The sequence below is a fragment of the Hippopotamus amphibius genome, chromosome 13 (genome assembly GCF_030028045.1).
Source record: "Hippopotamus amphibius kiboko isolate mHipAmp2 chromosome 13, mHipAmp2.hap2, whole genome shotgun sequence".
In the NCBI taxonomy this organism is placed as follows: domain Eukaryota; kingdom Metazoa; phylum Chordata; class Mammalia; order Artiodactyla; family Hippopotamidae; genus Hippopotamus; species Hippopotamus amphibius.
Window position 1 is genome coordinate 84,179,180 of NC_080198.1, and position 16,347 is coordinate 84,195,526.

Genomic DNA, 16,347 nt, shown 5'->3' on the forward strand with positions numbered 1-16,347 from the left:
AGGAGACATTGTCAGTGCTCCACCCTTATCCCCTTGACTCTCTGTCATTTTTGTACACCCTGGATTCCAATGTGCTTTCCCTGCCAACAGCCAGCACCTGGGTCTCTGTGTCAGAGGACTGCCCTCCGGCTGCCTGAGCAAGGAAAGCCAGAAGTTCCTGGAAATTTACATCCTTGGATGCAGCCCTTAGCCAATGATGGACGGGCATGAAAATGTTCTTTGCCCCATCTGGCAGGGCCACGGTGAAGCACTGTCTGTAGAAATTCCCTGCAGGGTGGTTACCCTGGACAGGACCTGCTTGATGCTGCACCTTTGCTACTTTGATATCCCACTTCCCAATCCCCACCAGCCATTCCTAGACTTCCTAATGAGTCACTTTCACTAGAATGATCACCTCGGGGTCTGATTTTAGCGAAGCCAACCTAAGAACAATCCTCTGTAGCTTCTTGACAAAGAAATAAGCATTTTTTTTAAAGTCACATCTTGCCTACAGATTTCACTCTTTTACTGCTATGCTGATTTCATGTTGCCATGTAGACTAACATTTCATTCCTCCTCACCTTTCCCCAGTGCCAACCTGACCAAAACAACACAGTGTGCAGTGTCTGGATACCCTGTGTGCACAGTCAGAGTTTCACATTTCCACTATCCCCTCTAAGACACAGTCTCTGGGACTAGGCTGTGCCTAAGAGCAGGCACAAGATATACTACTAAGGTCATGTAAAAATATTACTCTGAGGTCTGTAACAGCATCATAAGACAAAAAGGATGAAAAGAGGCTCAACATCACTAATCATTAGAGAAATGCAAGTCAAAGCCACAATGAGGTATCACCTCACACCGGTCAGAATGGCCATCATCAAAAAATCTGAAAACAGTAAATGCTGGAGAGGGTGTGGAGAAAAGGGAACCCTCCTGCACTGTTGGTGGGAATGTAAATTGGTACAGCCACTATGGAAAACAGTATGGAGGTTCCTTAAAAAACTAAAAATAGAACTACCATATGACCCAGCAGTCCCACTCCTGGGCATCTACCCTGAGAAAACCATAATCCAAAAAGAAGCATGTACCACAATGTTCATTGCAGCACTATTTACAACAGCCAGGACATGGAAGCAACATAAATGCCCATCAACAGATGAATGGATAAAGAAGATGTGGTACATATATACAATGGAATATTACTCAGCCATGAAAAGGAATGAAATTGAGTTATTTGTAGTGAGGTGGATGGACCTAGAGTCTTCATATAGAGCGAAGTAAGCCAGAAAGAGAATAACAAATACCATATGCTAACACATATGTATGGAATCTAAAAAAATGGTACTGATGAACCCAGTGACAGGGCAAGAATAAAGATGCAGATGTAGAGAACAGACTTGAGGACACAGGATGGAGGGCAAAGGGGAAGCTGGGATGAAGTGAGAGAATAACATTGACGTATATACACTACCATGACATATACACTACCAAATGTAAAATAGCTGGTGGGAAGCTGCTGCATAACACAAGGAGATCAACTCGATAATGGGTGATGACTTAAAGGATTGAGGTAGGGAGCGTGGGAAGGATTTGTGGGAGGGAGGAGATATGGGGATATATGTATAAATACAGCTGATTCACTTTGTTGTACAGCAAAAACTGGCGCAATAGTGTAAAGGAATTAAATTCCAATAAAGAGCTTAAAACAAGCAAACAAACAAACAAAAGGATAGAGGGTTGAGGCTATATAATTTTATAGTTTTGGAACCACTTACAGGATCTAATCTGAGTAAAATAATAGATTTGAGAGCACAAAATGTCAAGAAATAGAAATTACATAAGTGAAATGATAGTTTTCTATGTGTTATTGAAAATTTAAGAGTATCAGATTTCATTTTTAAAGGCATAATTCACTTTTTTAGTATCTAACAATATGACAGTTTCTGGCAGTATAAATATGGCCAATTTAATTTTCACTAAGGAAACTGACTTTGCCCCAGCATGGCATACCTACTGCCATTCTTTCACCGGTTTACATTGACTGGACTGCTAAAGGCACGTAAACTTGTCCCATAGAGAATTCTCTCTCATGGAGACGTGAAACTGGCACATTTCTAAGCGATGGTTGAGGCCATAGTATAAAAACATTAACTTACACACGTGTGGGCCATTTAGATTATAAAAAGTTTCTGGTCAGTAAGAATTCCCTGATGTTGCAATATTTAAGCAGTGAGAAAAGGGAAGAGGCCATTTAGTTTATAGTGCAACTTAACATTGTCTACCAGATAGGAAGATACCTGAACGGAGAGTAGGTAAGCGCTGGGGTTGGAGAAAAAAACTAATTCCTTTCTGAGGGCATTAGGCATATATTATGATCTAAGTTTTTAATCAAATGGAAAAATAAGGGATATCACTTTTTATATGACATCTTTTTCTCTCTTATTTGTTCAAGAGCCATTACAAATTTTTAAGAAATATCCTCAAGAGAATAGCTGTGTTTTCTAGGTTTATTTTCCTATGCATATATAATTTGTAACTTTTTTTAAAAAAAGGGAACAAATAGGGCTGCCTAGGTGGCGCAGTGGTTAAGAATTCGCCTGCCAATGCAGGGACACAGGTTCGATCCCTGATCCAGGAAGATCCCACATGCCACGGAGCAACTAGGCCCATGTGCCACAACTATTGAACCTGCGCTTGAGCCTGTGAGCCACAACTATTGAGCCCATGTGCTGCAACTACTGAAGCCCATGCGCCTAGAGCCTGTGCACTGCAACAAGAGAAGCCACAGCAAAGAGGAGCCTGTGCACCACAACGAAGAGTAGCCCCCACTCACAGCAACTAAAAGAAAGCCTGCGCACAGCAAAAAAAAAAGACCCAACACAGCCAATAAAATAAATAAATAAATAAATAAATAAATAAAGTAAATTTATTAAAAAGGGAACAAATAGATTGACTTTATGATAAATGATCACTAAAAATCATGCATCTATGAGTCTAAAATTTTTGTAAAGTATCTGAAGTTTGACACTAAAAAAAAATTAGAGAAAAGTGTAAATATTAATATGAGTCCATGTTCTAAATTTTGATGAATGCAATTTAAAGATTTATTGTAACTTTAAAAGTGATTTTAGACCTGTTGATATGTTTAGTTCCATTGGTAATAAAGTTTTTTGTTTGTGTGGAGAGGAATCCATAACCCAGGAGTCATTTTTAAAAATCCAATTCCACAGGTTTAAAAACAGTGTTGGCTGTGTCTTTTTTGGTTTAACAAATCAGTGGATATGAATGAGAGGAGGAAACAGCTACTGTGAGGCTTTCCCAATGGAAGTTTGTTTCTCAAGAAAGAAATATATTTTTAAAATTTTGTATGTGCAAAGACTATTAAATAGCCGTATTAAATATGACCAATCTGATTTGCTAGAACATAAAACAGTAACCATAAAAAAGCAATTTATGGTTAACAGAATGATCACAGAAATTATGTTGATTTATGTAACTGAATTATCACCTGATAACAAGTCAGATCTAAGTTTCAAATCATTCATATATTGTGAACAGGAAAGAGTGAAAAAAAAAAGTTTTCTCCATCATAATCTTTCCTCTCCAAAATAAAGAAGGATATACAGACACTCCCTGACTGATTTCATTGGGTCTAAGAACTGAAATTTCCCTTTGTTTTGGTGTGAACTATTAATTTTCAGAACCTGCATTCCAGCAAGATATCTAGTTTCTCTGAATTTCATTTACTGTGGGAGAGCTGAGTGTCGGAGGTTTCCAGGGGGAGAGGCTGGTAACAGGTTTCAACAAGGTGAGCACCATTGACTTCTGCAGTTCAGGCACCAACCAGTTTCTTAGAAGTAGCTAATTTAATAATTCTGAATGTTCCTTATTCTCGATGCCTTGGACAGAAAATGTTTGGCAATCTGAATTTTTGGAAACACCTGAGTGTGCTGTTCGTGTGACTTAATTCCAAAAGCCCTGAATTGAAAGCCAGAAAATAGGTCTGTTACCTACTGCATGAAGTATGTATCATAAAGTGGGTCTATAAAGATTTTTGAGTTCTCTAGAAATATGGGTATGACCCCTATAGAACAAGATGAGAACAGTATCCTAAGAGGAAATTGTTCTCTGCAAATTCATCCAATTCAGTTCCCTGCACACTGTTTATTCTTCAATTGGAAATTTCAGTTCAACTCAATCTTTGGAACATCTGCTACACACCCCTAGCCCTGGCCACTCTCCTAGTGCAGACCCCATCAACTCCATCATCTCTCAACTGGGTCACTCACTACGGTATCATCCTAACTGGTCTCCCTGCATCCACTCTTGTCGCTTTCTGATCTGTTCTTCATAGTGCAGCCAGAGGGGAACTTTGAAAAATGTAAACGTGATCCTCCCAGTTCTCTCCTTAACCTCTTTTGTTCAAAAGCTTTAACACGGTCTGCATGCCATGCATGCTTCAGTTCTTGGAGCCAGACTGCCTGCATTCTAACTGAGGATCCATAACTTACACTCTGTGCAACCTTGAATAAGTTAATCATTTCCTGCCTAAATTTCTCCATTATAAGTACTTAAAATAGTGCCAGCTACTTAGTAAATGCTCAATAAACATTGTATGTTGTAGGTATAATGCTCCTTTTTAATTTTAGAGCCTTCATACATGTTGTATTTTTTGTTTTGAAAACCCTGGCAGTCATCCCCCGACACCAATTTAAATATCACTTCCCCAAGAAAGAAAGTCTTCTGTAGCTCTTTCTACTCCACCGCACCTCCTGTCCCACAATTAATTCAGGCTCAGCATATCAGTGGACACATGGCAGGAGAAAATAATTACTGTGAAACTTCCAAATGGAAACTTGTTTCTAAAGAGAGAAATATTTAAACAATTTTAATATCCAACAGCTCTAGCAGTATTAAAATGGGCCAATCTAATTTGCTAGAACATGAAACAATAACTATAAAAGAATCAGTTCATAGTTATTAAATACTTCCTGAGACACCTTATTTACACCCTATAATTCTCCTTCCTCATGTTACCCTAACTGCTACTGAATAATTGATCTTGTAATGATTTATTATATGTGACTGTAAAATGAGGTCAATGAGACTATTTGAAAAGAAAGAGGGTGAAGGGTCTTTTCAGTGGAAATCAGGTAATGGAGATTAGAGGCCACCTGGAATGTGGTGGGTGCAAAATTCTCTCCACCCAAAGCAAGTGTTAAGAAGGTAAAAGACAGTTAAAATCGGCATGGGTGAAATTGGAATGGTGTCCAGGAGATCAATATGTTGCTCTCATTTAGCCAGGATTCTGTCTAGGAAGGGGCTCAGCTAGGTAATGGGGGTCTGAGATGACATCCCCAAAGTGGTATACCCAGGTTCCTGTGACCAGCCCCAGTGGCTAGGGGGTCCTGAGATTGTGATTCTGTTATCTTCAGTAGGGAGCAGTTGGCACCCAAGAAATGTATACAAAAATAACTAGTTAGTTATACAAAATTGGCTATATTATTAATACTTTTGTAAAAGTTGTATTCATACAAATGTGATAAATTTTGAAATCACCGGCTGCGTGGCACACATTTTGTCAGTTTTTACAATATTCAATATGTTTTAAAAATCTGGCAAATTAGAGGAAATAACATTTTGGATTTGTAATCTTAACCGAAATTCTAAGAATATCTTAACGAAGTAGTCATGTTTAAATGTCTAGAAAAGTCTGATTTTGGTGGGCTTTTTGTTGCTGTTGTTAATTTTATTGGAGTATAGCTGATTTACAATGTTGTGTTAGTTTCAGGTGTACAGCATAGTGATTCAGTTATACATATACATATATTCATCCTTTTTCAGATTCTTTTCCCACATAGGTTATTAAAGAATATTGAGTATAGCTTGCTATACAGTAGGCCCTTGTTGGTTATCTATTTTATATATGGTAGTGTGTGTATGTTAATCCTAAGCTCCTAATTTACCCCTCCCTCCCATGTTTCCCCTTTGGTAGCCATGTGTTTGTTTCTAAATCTGTGAGTTTGTTTCTGTTTGGTAAATAAGTTCATTTATATTATTTTTAAAATTCGATTCCACATATGAGTGACATCATATATTTGTCTTTCTCTGTCTGACTTACTTCACTTAGTACGATAATCTCTAGGTCCATCCATGTTGCTGCAAATGGCATTATTTCGTTCTTTTTCATGGGTAATATTCCATTATATGTATGTACCACACCTTCTTTATCCATTCCTCTGTCGATGGACATTTAGGTTGCTTCTATGTCTTAGCTATTGTAAATAGTGCTGCAATGAAGACTGGGGTATGCGTATCTTTTCAAATTATGGTTTTCTCCAGAATATGCCCAGGAGTGGGATTGCTGGATTATATGGTAGTACTATTTTTTGTTTTTTAAGGAACCTCCATACTGTTCTCCATAGTGGTTGTACCAATTTACATTCCCATCAACAGTGTAGGAGGGTTCCCTTTTCTCCACACCCTGTCCAGCATTTATTGTTTGTAGACTTTTCAATGCTGATCATCCTGACCAGTGTGAGGTGATACCTTTTTTTTAGTTTGATTTGATTTCTTTGATATTTAGTGATGTTGAGCAATCTTTTCATGTGCTAGAAAAGTCTGATTTTGTAAAGTTAAAGGTTTGATTCTTTTTTTTTCTTTTTTGGTTGTTAAGGTTTAATGTGTTTGAAAATGCCCAATAAATTTGATGTATTTATGAATTTTAATTTGTTAGTTTCATAAAAATGTATAGAAAGGTCTTTTTAAAAATTAGATTTATAAATCTGTCTTCAGGTGTTTGTATTTGAAATTATAAATGGAATTTAATAAAATTTTAAGTAGTGATGTTTAAAAGTTTCTTATAAATGATACATACAAAATAACTTGATTGAGTTTGTAGTTGCTGTTAAAATGTTCAGGAGAATTTCATTTATGCATCATAAATAAAAACATGCTTAATCAAAAACTAAGAAAACTGCTATTGAAAAGCCACAGTCTCCTCCACCCTTCCCACAGGCCAGCACCTCTCTCAGAAGCAGCCCCTTTTAAATGCTTCTGCTTTTAGTTCTTCTGATGTCTAATTCCGTAACTCTAAATGCCTCTATATTTTTCAGATAGTATTTATTAACTCACCCATGAGAGAGGGCAATTTAGTTCACTTATACTACTTTCTTTTTCATTCCCCCTTTAACAGTCAAATTATAGTAAAGCAAAATTATTATTATTAGACTTCCTATAGGTTCCTTTAAATAATATACTCATACTGCCTTTTCTTGTTTTATAAATTTTAGTATTGCTACTCGCTCCTAACTGTAGAATAAGGTTATCTTGTGCAGTGCTGGTAAATGCTTAACAACCGGTTCTCAGGGCAGGGATGGGGAGTGGAATGTAGCATTTGCTAACTTCCATTAACTCACATCATGACCAATTTAAAGCTACTGGAATTATGTCACTGAGTTTGGTTTAAAGCCAGCTTCAGTCTGCCACTGTATCCCGACACTTTCTTCCAACTTTTCTTCCCCTCCTACCTCCTTTCTTCTGTTAGCTTTTTTTTCTTGTTACAATGTTAAGACTGTTTATATTTACAATCTAACCCACCACTATAACAAAATATTAACATGTTATCTGTTGGTTGATTATAAAAGCTAAAAGGCAATAAATAACATATGAAATTATGCTGTATACATATTATTGGCAGAGAAGTGTATTGAAGGTGTATTTCCTTCTCAATAGTCTGATTTCATGGCCCTTGAGTCACTTAAATAAAAATTTCCCCTAACACCCTAACATAAGGGTAAAATAGACACCTTTTCCTTATACTTTATCAATGGCATAAAATCATTCTACCTGCTTCATATTTTTGTGGGATTTTTGGATCACAGTTTTTACATACAGCCTTGATTTTGTTTTTTTCTAATTTTTTTCTTTATAGTTGACCTAACTGATGGGCCTTCACTAATTCCCCAGTTTTGCCATCCTCCCATTACTCTCTTTTTCCAGTGGATCACCTAACTGAGCCCCAGTCAGCCTGTTCTTACAGCACTGTAAGCCCACTGGGTCGCTATTGGTCTGCATTTCCTTTCATGGCTCTCCTAGGTTGGATGAACTGTTTCCTGGATCCTATGTCGTCCTCTTTTTTTGATTTATTCTTTTTTTTTTTTTTCCTCTCCATGCTCTAATCCCCCTGGACTGTAGCCTTAGTAACTTTCTAAGAAGTGCTGTTTGGAAAGCATTTTCTAGGGCTGCATGTCAGAAAATGTCTTCACTGTGCTTTTACATTTGATTTAGGGAACTGGGTAGAGAATTAGAGGTTGAAAGTATTTTTTGCATCTACGTTTTAAATGATTGCTCCATTTTCTTCTTGTGTTCAGAGTTGTGAAGAAGTCTAATGCCACACTAACTCATGTACCCTTGTTTTATGAAATTTCATGAGGCTGTAGCTAGGTGTGTTTTGGGGTTTTGTTTATTTCCTTTTTGTACTGTATAGTTGTTGGGGCCTTTTAATCAGAGTTCTTGTGTCCTTTATTATTTCTTTGGTACAATTTGCCCCGTAAGTTTCTCTGTTTTCTTTTTTTGAGAGACTTCTATTAGTTGGGTGCTAGATTTTCCATATTTGTCTTCTCTTTCATATTTGCCAGTTTTATGTGTTTGTCCTGTACTTTTAGAGAATTCTCCAAATTTATTTCTAGTTTGTCTGTTAATTTTTTTGACAACCCAAAATTTAATCTTTTATAGCTCTTTTATATTCTCAGTTTGTCTTTTCAAAAATATTCGGCTCTTAGTTAATGGGTATAATAGCTTTTTTGATCTCAATATATTTCATAAATTTATTTTTTATTTCAATTATGTGTCTCATAGAGATGGGTTTCTTGTTTGTTCATGTGAGATTTTACCTTTTATGCTTTTAGATTTTTTTCATGTGTCTTATGATCCTTGATTGTTCATTCATATTTAAGAAAGAAGGACTAAATTGATTATTCTTGGTGTCTTGTATGTAACCCCTCTACTGTTGAGAAGGGAGGTATGTTTTTGCAACTGACTTCTCTGCTGAACAGGAAGTCTGACTAGAGGCTCTGTGTATGTATGAGGGGAGCTGGCAACTCAAGCCCATTCATCCTACAAATGCCACAAGGAGGAAAGCTTTACTCTGGGTGTCCCAACTAAATGGAAATTGTTAGTTCTCCACTGCTTTGGTCAATTTCTTTAGAAAAAAAGCCCTCTGGATTTTCACCTTGGGTCATTGCCAGACTTTTGAGAGCTCTGTGTGGAGTAAAGAACGGCAATCAGTGAAGGGAAAGTGGAAGGGGAGAGGTCTGGATGGCACAACTGTCCTGAGTCCAGACTTCAAATTAATTGCCCTATTTTCAGCCTCACTTCTCACTCCTGCCTTCCACTCTCAGTGCTGTCACTGAGCCCAGAGCCTGTCTAGGGATAGGGGAAATCAGCTTCCACCTCTACTGCAAGTCTCTATTTATCTGGCTGCATCTTCCTCGGTTTGTTTGGTTTTTTTCTGTATTTCTCCCTCTACTTTTCTTCATCTAGAATTCTATGATGCATTTAACCCTTCCTATTTTCTTTACTTCTCTGCGTTTATTTCTTTTAGTACTTCTGTTTCTTTATTCAGTGATTTCTAGGAAGAACAGGACTTGCACCCATGTGCTCAGTTCATCATTTGGAACTTGAAGACAACTGAGCTATTTCTGAATCCTTTGTTTCCCTAAAGACACTGTGCTTAAGAATCAAGTACTGAACAGCAAGGTCTAAGCGAATGGCCAGTATTTCCATCAAATTTCTGCTTTTCTCCTGAAATGCATTATAGATTCTTACCCAAAAACTGAATGTGGCTCGGAAGAATTAGCTGTCGTGTCCAACAGAAAGCGTTTCTGTGAGATCTTTCTCATATTTTCCACATTAAGTACAGGATAACCCATCTGATTGGTCCAGGTGTCCATTACTTCTTTCACTGGTAGATTACTTGCCTAAGATTTTTTTTTTTAAAAAAAAGAGAATAATCAATCAACAAATAAGGGGAAATAAAAAGATAGAATAATCAGATAAAGAAATGATTGATCAATCATTTGTTAACCAAAGAAATATTTGAGGATATACTCCTCCTTACCTCTTCAAGTGCTGCCCAAAAATCTGAAGTTTTGGCATTCTTAAATTTGTATTTTTTCAAGTAATTCTGCACGTGAAAGATAACAAGTATTTCATAAGTCAATGTTTGCTTTTTCCATACTTCCACAACATGAGCTGAACACTTCAACATATCTCATTCTAATGTATAATATAACAAATGTACCTAGAATTAAAATCAAATGATACTCTGTATGCAAAATATTTTGTAACCTATAAAAACACTGTACATAAGGCAAATGCTAACATCCATAAAAGGGGAAATCAACAGTAACACAATAATAGTAGGAGACTTTAACACCCCACTTATATCAATGGATAGATCATCCAAACAGAAAATAAATAAGGACACACAAGCTTTAAATGACACATTAGGCCATCTCAACTTAATTGATATTTATAGGACATTCCATCCAAAAACTACAGAATACACTTTCTTCTCAAGTGCACAAGGAACATTTTCCAGGATAGATCACATCCTGGGTCACAAATCAAGCCTCGGTAAATTCAAGAAAATTGAAATCATATCAAGCATCTTCTCTGACCAGAACACCATGAGACTAGATAACAATTACAGGAAAAAAACTGCAAAAAATACAAACACATGGAGGCTAAACAATACCCTATTAAGCAACCAAGAAATCATTAAAGAAATCAAAGAGGAAATCAAAAAATATCTAGAAGCAAATGACAATGAAAACACAACAACCCAAAACCTATGGGACACAGCAAAAGCAGTTCTAAGAGGGAAGTTTATAGCAGTACAGTCCTACCTTAAGAAACAAGAAAAATATCGAATAAACGACCTAACCTTACACCTAAAACAATTAGAGAAAGAAGAACAAAGAAACCCCAAAGTGAGCAGAAGGAAAGATATCATAAAGATCAGAGCAGAAGTAAATGAAAAAGAAAGGAAGGAAACAATAGCAAAAATTAATAAAATTAAAAGCTGGTTCTTTGAGAAGATAAACAAAATTGATAAACCATTAGCCAGACTCATCAGGGAAAAAGGGAGAAGACGCAAATCAACAGAATTAGAAATGAAAAACGAGAAGTAACAGTGGACACCACAGAAATACAAAAGATTGTTGCAAGACTACTACAAGCAACTGTATGCCAATAAGTTGGATAACCTGGAAGAAATGGATACATTCTTAGAAAAATACAATCTTCCAAGACTGAACCAGGAAGAAATAGAAAATATGAACAGACCAATCACAAGTACGGAAACGGAGACTGTGATTAAAAATCTCCGAACAAACAAAAGCCCAGGGACAGATGGCTTCACAGGCAAATTGTATCAAACATTTAGAGAAGAGCTAACACCTATCCTTCTCAAACTCTTCCAAAACATAGCAGAAGGAGGAACACTCCCAAACTCATTCTACGAGGCCACCATTATCCTGATACCAGAACTAGGCAAAGATGTCACAAAAAAAGAAAATTACAGGCCAATATCACTGATGACTATAGATGCAAAAATCCTCAACAAAATACTAGCTAACAGAATCCAACAGCACATTAAAAAAATCATACACCATGATCAAGTGGGGTTTATCCCTGGGATGCAAGGATTCTTCAATATACACAAATCAATCAACGTGATACATCATATCAACAAACTGAAGGATAAAAACCATATGATCATCTCAATAGATGCAGAAAAAGCTTTTGACAAAATTCAACATCCATTTATGATAAAAACTCTCCAGAAAATGGGCATAGAAGGAAATTACCTCAGCATAATAAAAGCCATATATGAGAAACCAACAGCCAACATTGTTCTAAATGGGGAAAAACTGAAAGAATTCCCTCTAAGAACAGGAACAAGACAAGGGTACCCAGTCTCACCATTATTATTCAACATAGTTTTGGAAGTTTTAGCCACAGCAATCAGAGAAAAAAATGAAATAAAAGGAATCCAAATTGGAAAAGAAGTAAAACTGTCACTATTTGCAGATGACATGATATTATACATAGAAAACCCTAAAGACTCTACCAGAAAACTGCTAGCACTAATTGATTAATTTAGTAAAGTAGCAGGATACAAAATTAATGCGCAGAAATCTCTTGCATTCCTATACACTAACAACGAAAGAGCAGAAAGAGAAATTAAGGAAACTCTCCCATTTACCATTGCAACAAAAAGAATAAAATACCTAGGAATAAACCTGCCTAAGGAGGCAAAAGATCTGTATGCAGAAAACTTTAAGACATTGATGAAAGAAATCAAAGATGACACAAACAGATGGAGGGACATACCATGTTCCTGGATTGGAAGAATCAACATAGTGAAAATGACTGTACTACCCAAAGCAATTTACAGATTCAATGCAATCCCTATCAAATTACCAATGGCATTTTTCACAGAACTAGAACAAGAAATCTTACGATTTGTATGGAAACGCAAAAGACCCCGAATAGCCAAAGCAATCTTGAGAAGGAAAAATGGAGTTGGTGGAATCAGGCTTCCTGACTTCAAACTATACTCCAAGGCCATAGTGATCAAGACAGTATGGTACTGGCACAAAAATAGAAAGGAAGATCAATGGAACAGAATAGAGAACTCAGAGGTAAGCCCAAGAACATATGCGTGCCTTATCTTTGACAAAGGAGGCACGAATATACAATGGAAAAAAGACAGCCTCTTCAGTAAGTGGTGCTGGGAAAATTGGACAGCAACATGTAAAAGAATGAAATTAGAACACTTCCTAACACCATACACAAAAATAAACTCCAAATGGATTAAAGACCTACATGTAAGGCCAGACACTATAAAACTCCTAGAGGAAAACATAGGCAGAACACTCTATGACATCCATCAAAGCAAGATCCTTTTTGACCCACCTCCTAGAATCATGGAAATAAAATCAAGAATAAACAAATGGGACCTAATGAACTTAAAAGCTTTTGCACAGTGAAAGAAACCATAAACAAGACAAGAAGACAACCCTCAAAATGGGAGAAAATACTTGCCAATGAAGCAACGGACAAAGGATTAATCTCCAAAATATACAAACAGCTCATGCAGCTTAATAACAAAAAAGCAAATAACCCAATGCACAAATGGGCGGAAGACCTAAATAGACATTTCTCCAAAGAAGACATACAGATGGCCAACAAACACATGAAAAGATGCTCAACATCACTCATCATCAGAGAAATGCAAGTCAAAGCCACAATGAGGTATCACCTCACACCGGTCAGAATGGCCATCATCAAAACATCTAGAAACAACAAATGTTGGAGAGGGTGTAGAGAAAAGGGAACTCTCCTGCACTGTTGGTGGGAATGTAAATTGGTACAGCCACTATGGAAAACAGTTTGGAGGTTCCTTAAAAAACTACAAATAGAACTACCATATGATCCAGTAATCCCACTATTGGGCATATAGCCAGAGAAAACCATAATCCAAAAATAAACATGTACCGTAATATTTATTGCAGCACTATTTGCAATAGCCAGGACATGGAAACAACCTAAATGCCCATCAACAGATGAATGGATAAAGAAGATGTGGCATATATATACAATGGAATATTACTCAGCTATAAAAAGGAATGAAATGCAGCTATATGTAATGAGGTGGCTAGACCTAGAGTCTGTCATACAGAGTGAAGTAAGCCAGAAAGAGAAAAACAAATACTGTATGCTAACTCATATATATGGAATCTTAAAAACAAAACAAAACATGGTACTGATGAACCCAGTGACAAGACAAGAATAAGGATGCAGATGTAGAGAACGGACTGGAGGACACAGGGTTGGTGGGGCGGGGGGCGAAGGGGAAGCTGGGACGAAATGAGAGAGTAGCACAGACATGTATATACTACCAACTGTAAAACAGATAGCCAGTGGGAATTTGCTGTATAACAAAGGGAGATCAACTCAATGATGGATGATGCCTTAGAGGGCCGGGACGGGGAGGGTGGGGGGGAATTGAGAGAGGGAGGGAATATGGGGATATGTGTATAAATACAGCTGATTGACTTTGGTGTACCTCAAAAACTGGTACAAGAGTGTAAAGCAATTATATTCCAATAAAGAGCTTAAAAAAAAACCACTGTACAAATAATGATTTATTGGTAAAGCCTGAGGAATATTTTTTCTTATTAATGAGATAATTCTATCTCTTTTTTAGTCTAATGGAATTGTGAACAGGTGAGGGAAAGAATTTAATTTTTTCAGGACAAGCAATATAAGATGCTTAAGGACAGTCAAGTATTCAGCAAGCAGTCAATTGTCCATAACATTTTTGATCCACTAGGAAAAAAGATCCATAATTCTATGATGTTCACTTACTGGTGTTAACCTGTCCAACACCAGCTGCATCCCCTACCTTTATTTACACCAGTAGTGTTTTCTCATTTCAGACACTAGATGACCCCATCACACATGAGTGATTGAAGTGATATGCAAAGATTAAACTGGTGAGCTTGGCTCTAAGCCAAGGCTCAGCAAACTTTTTCTGTAAAAAACTGTAAAGATTTTAAGTGTTGTGAGCCATATAGTCTCTGTCACAACTACTCAACTCTGCCCAAATAGCACAAAAGCAGCCATAGATAATATGTAAATGAATGAGAATGGCTGTCTTCCAATAAAACATTATTTATGCACACTGATATTTGAATTCCATACAACTTTCAGATGTCCTGAAATATTCTTCTTTTAATTTTTTCCAACTGTTTAAAAATGTAGAAGTGATTTTCATTGGCAGACCTTACAAAAATGGATTGTGGGCTGGATTTGGCCTGCAAACTGAAGCAGCAGTTTGTAGATTCCTGCTCTAAAGAAATGAATATACAGTCTTCTGAATAATAATGATCATGTTGATGATGATGATGGCTAAATCAGGGAACTTATTCACTTTAAAGAGTAAGTCTTCATTTTTCAAATATTTAAAAATTACAAATCTTTTAACTAGAAGGTGCTCCCTTTTGTCAGTTCTGGTCACAAAACCTCCCTATGTATGAGTTTTCAGGTATAATGTGATATCCTTAGAGAAAATTCCTAGACTTCTCCTAATCTCATAATTGGGCACTACTTGTAGTTCTCTAGGAAACCTTCCAGAATTTCTGCTGTATCACTCCTCTGTTATGCTCTAGAATTGTCCTGTTTTAAAATGTGGAAGTCTTTGATAGAAACAGAACCTTCTTAAGTGATCTTTGAACCTTCAATGAAAATAGCCAGTGGTTGATTTTGCTCATATCATTTTTCACTCTAAGTTGCTCTAATTGTCAGGAGGTGCTATACCTAAGTCCTGTTATCTTCTAAATGCCTCTTTATAGGCATAGAGAGACGAAACAGTATTATCAGGACTGCTCCAAGATGCCTGGGAGAGGCTTGAGGCCAGTTTGGAATGCTGCCTTCATATGTGTTCTTCTGTTGGATTCACTGCTCGGCACCTCCACTGGAGGGCAGGCAAAGGAAGGGAGAAGAAATGAGAGGCACATGTTATGTATCAGAGATCATTCATTCCTTCTTAGTAAAATAACTGGATGCTTGGAGGAGTAATAATTATAATCATAGCTGCCTGTTAATGATGATTTCTAGTGAATAGTATCTTCTTAAAATTAATTGAGAAGAGTTTCTTTGTATATTCAGTGTCTGGTACTTAGAAGCACCCACTCATGGAACTGAAAGGAACCTTAAATACTATTTTATACAATACTCACATTTTAGGCATGAAGGAAACTGGTGTCTACAGGGGTGAAGAGATTTGCCTGAGATTATGGCGAAGAGACTTCTGAATCCTGGATCAGTTTGTGTGGTTTTTGTCACTGTTGTTATTGTTCTTTAAATTGCAGTTTCTCGCTTCACCTGAGCTAGAGGCTTATTTGAGCAGTATATTAAAAGGAACTAATTTTATTTTGTCTAGATTAGTGCTTTTGAATATTCTATATCAAGAAATTTCCTTCCTATCTTGCATAGTCACGATGCAGTCATTTCAGTCAAAAGTTCACAATGACCTAGGTCCCCCCAATAATAGGCCCTCAGTTGGTATCAGTGAGCACAAAGGAAAGGAACAATGTTTCTATGACTAGTATCTCAGGAAGGGAAAGGACATTTTCCAGCTGAGCCATTCCTATCTCATCAGGGATACTACTGATTCCAGGAGAAAAAGAAAGAATAGATATAGTTCTCAGCTTCTATTTCATGACCATACCTTGTTATCAATTCTCCATAATTTAACATGCTTTTTTACATACAAGCACAGCCTGAAAGATT

The 16,347-nt window shown here is 36.8% G+C and overlaps 1 protein-coding gene across 1 annotated transcript in view; it reads right to left on the reverse strand.

Annotated features, from left to right (window-relative positions):
• The window catches only part of ENPEP (glutamyl aminopeptidase), a 91,032-nt gene that overhangs the window by 33,195 nt on the left and 41,490 nt on the right, over positions 1 to 16,347 (reverse strand). Inside the window, exons 9-10 of the mRNA XM_057705553.1 lie at positions 10,103 to 10,168; positions 9,811 to 9,962 (exon numbers count right to left, since the gene is read on the reverse strand). Of these exons, the coding sequence (XP_057561536.1) occupies positions 9,811 to 9,962; positions 10,103 to 10,168 (218 nt within the window). The remainder of the gene's footprint in view (positions 1 to 9,810; positions 9,963 to 10,102; positions 10,169 to 16,347) is intronic.